The 8,144-nt window shown below is 59.1% G+C and overlaps 2 protein-coding genes across 3 annotated transcripts; one reads left to right on the top strand and one right to left on the bottom strand.

Moving 5' to 3' along the window:
* Nucleotides 1-474: 474 nt before the first annotated feature.
* PPP1R35 (protein phosphatase 1 regulatory subunit 35) lies at nucleotides 475-1,736 on the top strand. Its single transcript, XM_060122885.1, has 4 exons — nucleotides 475-826; nucleotides 907-1,159; nucleotides 1,237-1,373; nucleotides 1,485-1,736. Exons 1-4 carry the CDS (start codon nucleotides 584-586, stop codon nucleotides 1,656-1,658), a joined length of 807 nt encoding a protein of 268 aa, XP_059978868.1. The 5' UTR covers nucleotides 475-583; the 3' UTR covers nucleotides 1,659-1,736.
* A 468-nt stretch (nucleotides 1,737-2,204) lies between these two features.
* MEPCE (methylphosphate capping enzyme) lies at nucleotides 2,205-7,473 on the bottom strand. Of its 2 annotated transcripts, none has more exons than XM_060124050.1 (4): nucleotides 4,882-7,473; nucleotides 3,225-3,443; nucleotides 2,923-3,049; nucleotides 2,205-2,648 (listed from the first exon to the last, which is right to left on the bottom strand). In XM_060124050.1, exons 1-4 carry the CDS (start codon nucleotides 6,583-6,585, stop codon nucleotides 2,572-2,574), a joined length of 2,127 nt encoding a protein of 708 aa, XP_059980033.1. In that variant the 5' UTR covers nucleotides 6,586-7,473; the 3' UTR covers nucleotides 2,205-2,571. The 2 variants fall into 2 exon arrangements, with proteins under 2 accessions (XP_059980033.1, XP_059980034.1); XM_060124051.1 differs by having other exon boundaries at nucleotides 2,205-2,804; nucleotides 4,882-7,227.
* Nucleotides 7,474-8,144: the final 671 nt, after the last annotated feature.

Genomic DNA, 8,144 nt, shown 5'->3' on the forward strand with positions numbered 1-8,144 from the left:
GATCTTCGAAGGGGAAAAAGTCACAAAAGGCCGCAAACTGAATGAGGCTGCTGTCGCCCAGGCAACCACGGTCACCTAGGAGGGAGCCCGGGGCTGGAGTCAGCGAGCCACGCCCTCATTCAAACTGGGGAGCTCCGGTCCGAGTTTGGGGGCGACGGAACACCCGGAGATGCTGTGGAGGCACGGAGTAGGGAGATCCAGTATGGGGACGCTGGACCGTTAATAGGGAGGACTGACACACTCTGGATTCCAGCGGAGGCCAGGTGGTGGCGATTGGATAGGGCAACGACGCTGTAGCGCAAGTTTCTAGATGAAAATGGTCCTAATGAGGACCCGTAGAGCTTCCAAGGGCTTCAGCTCTAAAACCCCGGCCTGGGGGCGGGGCAAGGCTTTGTGGGCGGAAGCTTTCCGGGAGGCGGGGAGCGGGGCAACGGAAATGACGCTTAGGCGCACCAATAGGGCGGGGCGGGCGCTAACGGTTTTCGGTAGCGCTGTCTTAGAAGGGCGGGGGGGAGGAGGTGACGAGTCTGTGTTCCCTGACCCTTGGGCCCCAGCGACCCCGCACCCCTGCAGACACCCCAAGATGATGGGCTGTGAGGAGCCAGAGCTGGAGTCGGTGGAAGGGGGAGAGGCCGTGGCTGACCCAGGGCCACTCCCAGAACCCCGAGCCCCCGTGCCCGGAGCCCCCGTGCCGGAGCCCGGCCTGGACCTGAGCCTAAGTCTGAGCCCTCTGTCCGAGAGCCCCGGGCGCGGGCGGTCCAACTGCAGCCCGGGACGGCGGAAGGGGCGGGCAGACCGGCGGGGCGGGGCCCGCAAGGGGCGGCAGGTGAGCTGGGGGAAGGCCTGGCCGCCAGCCCGCCGACGACCCCGCGCCTACTTCTTCACCGCCCCGCTCTCTGCTTCCAGGTCCGCTTCCGCCTGGCGCCGCCCTCCCCGGTACGGTCCGAGCCGCCGCCGGCCGCCACCGCACCGAGCGAGAAGCTCGCGGCGCCGCAGGACCTGGGGACGCCCGCGCAGCAGAGCAGCCTGGCCCTGAGCTTCGAGCTGCAGGCCGCGCGGGCCGCAGCCGGGGGCCAGTTCGATGCCGCGAAGGCCGTGGAAGAACAGCTGAGAAAGTCGTTCCAGACCCGCTGCAGCCTGGAAGAGAGCGTGGCCGAGGGTGAGGGGGGCAGGCGGCCGGCCGGGCGCGGGAGCGGGGGTGCGAGGCGCCGCTCACTTCCGCTCCTGCGGTCTCAGGGCTGAACGTGCCGCGCTCCAAGCGGCTCTTCCGAGACCTGGTGAGCCTGCAGGTGCCCGAGGAACAGGTTCTGAACGCCGCGCTGAGGGAGAAACTGGCGCTCCTGCCGCCGCAGGCCCGAGCCCCGCCTCCAAAGGTGAGGGACCTGGGCTTGAGTCTCCCCTACCCCGTCCCCCCTCCTCCCCAACTGCCAGGGGTTCTGTCCCCTCCCCGAGGGTAACCTTGCTTTTTGCTCCAACTCCAACAGGAGCCATCTGGGCCAGGGCCAGACATGACCATTTTGTGTGATCCAGAAACATTATTTTATGAGTCTCCACACCTGACCCTGGAAGGTCTGCCCCCTCTCCGGCTTCAACTCCGGCCCCGCCCTTCAGAGGATACCTTCCTTATGCATCGGACACTGAGGCGATGGGAAGCGTAGACTTGGGAGGCTCCCTGGATTGCTAGTTCATATCTTTTTGTTTTTAAACTATGAGAATAAAGTGGTTTTGCTAACAAATGGGACTCTTCTTGGGAGCCTTGAGATGGGGTCAAGCCTCAGGTTGGAAGCTGCCAGAAAGTCAAGGTTTTGGCCCTCCTTTAAAGGAACTTGGTAGTGATGAGAAATAGAGCAGGCAGGTGGTCTGGTCCTAAAAGTGTCTTTTTCTAGTTCCACTTCGACTCCACGGTTAACTTCCAAAGTTAGCTTTGTGCCCAAAGCTTACGTAAAAAAGTTTTGTCAGTGTTTCTTTGGGGGAGGATAGATTCTTCAGGTTTCACATCAAAGTTCACATACCCCTTTTTCCTGGCCTAGGGTTCTGTACACTTGGGTGTGGGTCTCGTTAGCATTCAACAGCCTTCCCAACCATTGAAAAACCTGCCCTCTTCCTTAAGACTATAGTTTGGGCAGAGAGGAAGCACAGGTTCTACCAGGAGGCACCGTGTCCCCCCCCCACCCCCCGCCCCCAACTAGAATGTGCTAGACGGGTGTGTGGGCCACTGCCCTAAACATCAAGTTTATTGTGCTGTTCTCACATTCCAAACCCAACCCCCTCTCCCAGTGAGGGACAGCAGAGGGAAGGATTTTCACAGTACCTGCATGCCTCCCCAGCAACGTCCCCCTTTTAACCCTCAGTCCATCTATCCGTGGTCCACTGAAACGCAGCTAGGGACAAGGGCCGAGGAGAAATGGGAACCTCTCCTTGGGAGAACAGGAGGAAGAGGCTAGAGAACTTGATACCCCCCAGCTCCCATGCCCTCGGAGAACAGAGGGCAGCAAACAGTCCATGCCATCCAGCCCAGTGGGCTAGGGGAGAGGAAGATGATGGTGACTCCAGCACAGCTGGGCTTGCTGCTTAGGTGCCAGAGGTGTAGGGAAGAGGCTGGGGCAGCAACACAGGAAAAGCTTTCTCTGCAGATCCAGGAGAGGAAACTATTTTTGGAGGCAGAAAGAAAAGACCTTGGGATACTTTCCTCTCCCCCCCCAGGTCCTCTGGAGCAGCGGGCAGCTTCACACTTTCTGTTCAGGGGGCCACTTAGTGGCTGGGGGAATGGGCCTTGTGGAACAGGTACACAGGACGCTGGAAGCCTGAGGGAAGAGTGTGCAATCAGGAGGGGTTTTGGCAGGACCTTAAGACTCCACAGGGTCTGCACCCTGCACCAGGACTGGCCTCCCTTCCTCCCCCAACAAAATAAGCCAGCCTTACCTCTGGAGGTGTTGTGGGGTGTGGCCACAAGCTCATAGCTGGAGAAGCCCACCTCTGGGGATGTCAGGTAGGAACTGAACTGCTCTGGCTTCAGCTGAATTCGATAGTAGTTCTTGTAGATTGCTTCCTAGGGAGGACGACAAGGGATCACTTTAGCTCGTTGCCTTCTCTGCTGGTGGAGGATGATGCCCACCCAGGGGGCCTTTTCACCTTGTTCAGAAAGTCCTCTTTCTGCTTCTTTGAGGCCTTCCTTGCCTCAACTAAAGGAAGGATAGGCCCAACTTCCAGAAACCCCAACTCACCGTGAGAGTCTTTCTCCTGCCGTAGGATGACCAAGGCTGGGGCTCCAGGACCAGGATGCCCCCAGGATGTAGGTGCCGGTAGATTCGACGAAACATGCGCTTCAGCCCCTCGTCTCCCCAGTTGAGATGCACCCACTTGGTGAGGCTGAGGCAGAGCACCACATCATACTCAGGTTTTTGGGCCTCCACCAGCTCATCTCGATCCAGCACATAGTTACCCTGAGAGCAAGAATTGGGGATGAGGTCAACAGAGGCATAAAAGAACCACTGCCCCCTCACAACCCACTCTGCAGCCTCACTTTAGTCCTTGGCCACAATCTGCTTTGACACTTCTCAAAATAACTCCCAAATGGTACCCTGTTTGAGTCTCATTTTCTTGCTTTCTATTGGTGGTAAGCCAATCAAACATAAAAAGGGAGCTTGGGTAACTTTATTTTTTTGCGGTACACGGGCCTCTCACTGTTGTGGCCTCTCCCGTTGCGGAGCACAGGCTCCGGACGCGCAGGCTCAGCGGCCATGGCTCACGGGCTCAGCCGCTCCGTGGCATGTGGGATCTTCCTGGACTGGGGCACAAACCCGTGTCCCCTGCATCGGCAGGCGGACTCTCAACCACTGCGCCACCAGGGAAGCCCGGTAACTTTAAATTGAGCAAATTATCCACGAGATCACCAAAGCTGGGGTCAAATTGCAGAAAAAGAATGGTGGGGTTCTCCCAAGACCCTGTCCACTACTTATTCCCACCCCACAGTCATTAAGCTGAGAGATTCAACGTTATGCAAAGGGCCCCAACCCAGGTTTGAAAGGGAGACCTGTGGGTTCCTTCCCTGTAGTTGGGACTGGCAAAGTTTCAGGCCTATTCTTTTTCTCCCAGAGAAATGAAGAACCCCATCCCGCAGGAAACCTTTTCTAGATGATAAGCTCATTACCACCCTCTGCAAAGTCCATTCTTCTAGGTTGTAACCCAACACACTGCCAACTATTCCTGTAGCTGGCCTAACTGGAGCATTTTACGGGAATCCACCTGCAGTCAGGGGACAGACACTGAAGACATGGTACTCTCTCCTGCTTCCCCAAGGTACTCTTTCTGACACTTCCCCATCCCACCATCTTGGGTCAGTGTGGAGATGACCTTAGGCCAAGCCGCTTAGGTTCCTGGCCACTGACAATCAATTCTGCATCTAATGCAAACAAGGTCCCCATCAAAGGACAGAAACTAATTAGTCAGCCACTACCCTAATCCTCTCCCCCATCCCAAGACATTGCATGTCTGAAACCCACCCCTGCATGCACCTTCAGTAGGTTGGAGGACAAGTTTTCATCTGGACCACATCCTCTAACGGGGAAGGTGGACAAGTCTGGATTACAGTACTGGCCAAGAGCAGGGCAAGAGGAGTCTGCCCCAATTCTGGGGCTTGCAGTCATGAGAAAGGACTCCAAGTAGAGCCACCGCCACCGCCCCCCCGACCCAGGTTATAGGGGGGGAGACACACCCAGTGGAATCAATCGCAGATTCAGACCCTTCTCTGGAGGATTTGGTTTTCCTAGGGAGGGGTGCATGCACAGACACCCTCTGGGTTATAACCTTTCCCTGCCATGTTCCCATTTAACCTCATCTTCACTCCTGGTCCCTATCCCAAGAGCCTGTGAACCCTCTTACCGTGACGAAGACAACATTGTTGGGGAAGACGGATGTGTCTGCTCCATCCAAGGGCACTTGGGGTGCAGCAATGGGACCCCGGCTGGCCGTCAGTGAGGCCGGGAAGTAGCTTCTCTTTCGGACGGTTGTGGTCCCTTCCTCACTCTCTGCTCCTGGGGCCCCGTCAGAAGTCTGGGGTGGCAGACGCAGCTCTTCGGACAGGTAGTGTCGGATGTTTTGGCGGGCCGAATGGATGAGCTGGGCATCAATATCCAGGCCCACCATGCGGGACGGGCCCCACTTACAGGCAATGCTCAGGGTCAAATGGCCCACATTGCAGCCCAGATCTAGGACGTCCCGACCCCGAAACCACTCAGGCTTCAATACCCGAAGGCGCCCGTCCTCACAGGAAGGATTGCGGTACCCATAGTACTTGCAAAAATTCCCATACTGGAACTTGCACTGTTGCTTTTTGAAGCCCGCAGCAGGTAGTGGGTGGAGGTGGTGGCGGCCTCCCCCACTCCCTCGGCCCTTTTCCTTGGGACCCTGGCCTCCACCCCTAGCCCCTGCCTCTGACTTGCTGGAAGTCCTGCGACGTTTGCGATGTCGTGAGGAGGAAGACGAGGATGCAGAGGTAACTGAGGCAGCTGGAGGGGCTGAAAGGGAGCCTGAGGGACCCTGTAGGGCAGATGGAAGGGGAGACACGACCTCATCCCTGCAGTTGATGGCTGTGTTGAGTTCATAGGGTTCGGGGGCGTCCCGGTTCTGGCCTCTATGCTGCTGCTGCTGCTGCTGCTGCTGCTGCTGCTGCTGCTGCGGTGTGCCCTCCCCATGGAGTGAGGAAGTGAGGGGGGCTGTGGGCAGCACGGAGTGGCTATCATTCCCTCCAGCTGCCTGCTGCTGCTGCTGCTGCTGCTGGTGGTGCTGTCCCCGGTGTCTATGCCGCTTCCGACCAGTCTTGAGTGGCGAAGCAAGGACTACTTGGGCCTCATCAGTGCAAGTATTGAGACTGAGAGGGTCTGTAATATCTTTGGGGATGAGGATCTCCACTGGATCTCGCCCCTTGGCCGGAAGTGGGGATGACTTAGGGGTCTCCGCATTGAGTGCGCGGCTCACTTCCTCATCCAGGAGACTATTCAAGTTCAATGGATCAAAGATATTGCCCCCCAGGAGGAAGTTGGAGGGTAAGACAGAGTCACAGTCCGAATTGACCCGCCTGCGCCTCTTGAAGGCCGGATGTTTGAAGCCTCCACCACCTCCCCCTACATTACAGCTATTTCTCCTCTTGCCCCCACCTCCCCCAGGGGGCCGGTGGGGCTGATAGCCATTACGGGGTCGAGGAGGAGCAGGGGGGCCCAGTTCTGTTCCGCCCCCTCCCCGTCGCTCCTCCCCCACGTCCGGGGGAGCGGCTCTCCCGTGGGGATCCGACAAGCAGGCCTCCCCGTGCGACTGCGCCTGGGGGCCGCCCCCTCGTTGCTGCTGCGACTGACCGCCCCGAGGGGTGGGTGCAGCCCCGGGGCTCTCCTTGCCGGCCTCAGAAGCCGGGGATCCCGCCGAGTGTGCGCGCGGGCCCGGCCCACGCTGTGTTCCGCCGCGGAGCTCCCCGGAGGCTGCCTCTCGGTGCGGTTGCACAGTGGGGCCGCCCCCTCCGCCCGACTCATCTTTAAGCGGCGGCGGCGGGGCCGGCACCAGAAACGGCTCCTTCTCCGCCGCCATCTCGATCATTTCCTCCCCTTATTCCGTCCCAGTCGAGGGCAACCGGGGGGACAGGGGGCTTAACCCCCCTTCCTAAACCCCGCTCGCTTCCCCCCCTTTCGCGAGTGCGCGCGCAGTTCTGCTCTTCTCCCCTAGTCTCGCGCCCAAGCGCCTCCCCCGAAGCGCGCCCTACTCGCCCGCGAGACCAAAACAAGATGCCCGCGAGACCCGAACAACTCGAGGAATCAACCGCGCGTGCGCCGACCCCTTTCTCCACTACCACTACCGCTTCGCCGCGAGCGCGCACTGCTGGGGCGCGTTCCTCTCTCCCTGGAATCACGCATGCGCACTCCGCCACCACCCTGGTTGCGCGCGCATCGGAGTACGAACCAACTTAACGGCTCCGGGAGTTTAAATATAGCCCCCTCAGCCCCCCCAAAAGCCCACCACCCCAAACTGACACCCTACTTCCCTTCGCAGCTATGTCCGTCCCTACTGATATCCTTTGTCTCTGCCGCGCGATCCCACCCACCGTAGGCGGGGGACGGGGAGCTGGTGTGAAAAGGTCTCCTTGACACCCGACCCTTGTTCCTGAGGAATGAGTCTCAGCGGTCTCCGCCCGGCTCTAAACCCAGCAACCTCCCTACCCCGCCTCCTTCCTCCCCCTAGTGGGCAGCGCCTGCGCACACCCTTTCGGGCTTGCGCGGGTAGATGCAGCACGTGCTGGAGATGACGCCCCGCCCTCCGTCCTAGGGGCGGGAACTGTTACGTTGCTTCCTCAGGTTTGGTACACGCATCATGCGTCAGCACGACTCGGAGGGGTGTGGCTAAGGAACGGGGCGGCCCTCATGAATTATTCATGACCTGGTTGCCCCCTGTGTCCACCTATTTAGAAGGGCTTCCGAGGGAGTGGAGGGGGTGAACCTAGAAGTAGGGGAGGGGAAGGAGCGGAGCGTACTGCCCGTCTTCCTACTAACTGTTCTCAGTATAATACGACAGGTCATTTTAACTCACCCCCTTGAAAATATTCTCTGCTGAACTGGAAAAAAAAAAACTAAAACAGGCAATGTTGTCCAACTTCCTCTTCCCTCGAAATGGCCGAGTAGTTCTCTCGCTCCTCCGCCTTCCCCCAATCGCAATCACCTGGGGACACTACGCCCTCCTCTCCGCCTCCCCATCCACCGCCCGGACACCAACGCTTCCGCCCACCACCCGACGTCTGCGCACGAGCCCCCCAGCCCGCGGAGAGCGACCCCGACGCCCACCACAGCCACCAATAGCAGTACACCCACCACCACCGCCCCCTCGTACGCAGGCCTTCCCAAGCACACGTTGTGGCTTCGCGCCGCCTTATATAAAAACGAATGTGGGCGGAGAAGAGGCTTTGGCCTGCTTTGGGGACCCCCTGCCTCAGTCAATGGGGAAGAAGCTACTCGACGGCCTTTCCAGAGGGTACTTTGTGGCTCGTTCTCCTTGCCAACAGCGCTTGGGGTGCGGGTCCTGTGGCTGAGAAGAGGGAGGAAGAGGCGAGAATGGGGTTAAGGATAGTCTCAAAATAAAATATCAAAATAAGGGCATGAAGGAGACTA

Source organism: Lagenorhynchus albirostris, chromosome 15, assembly GCF_949774975.1.
Source record: "Lagenorhynchus albirostris chromosome 15, mLagAlb1.1, whole genome shotgun sequence".
NCBI lineage: Eukaryota > Metazoa > Chordata > Mammalia > Artiodactyla > Delphinidae > Lagenorhynchus > Lagenorhynchus albirostris.

Bases quoted from the DNA above. Each gene is read 5' to 3' on its own strand.
- PPP1R35 (XM_060122885.1), top strand. From the start codon at position 584: ATGATGGGCTGTGAGGAGCCAGAGCTGGAGTCGGTGGAAGGGGGAGAG. The intron at 827-906 runs GTGAGCTGGGGG...CTCTGCTTCCAG, and splicing joins GGGCCCGCAAGGGGCGGCAG to GTCCGCTTCCGCCTGGCGCC. The intron at 1,160-1,236 runs GTGAGGGGGGCA...CTGCGGTCTCAG, and splicing joins GGAAGAGAGCGTGGCCGAGG to GGCTGAACGTGCCGCGCTCC.
- MEPCE (XM_060124050.1), bottom strand. From the start codon at position 6,585: ATGATCGAGATGGCGGCGGAGAAGGAGCCGTTTCTGGTGCCGGCCCCG. The intron at 3,444-4,881 runs GTAAGAGGGTTC...TCTTGCTCTCAG, and splicing joins ACAATGTTGTCTTCGTCACG to GGTAACTATGTGCTGGATCG. The intron at 2,649-2,922 runs GTAAGGCTGGCT...CTCCAAAAATAG, and splicing joins ACCCCACAACACCTCCAGAG to TTTCCTCTCCTGGATCTGCA.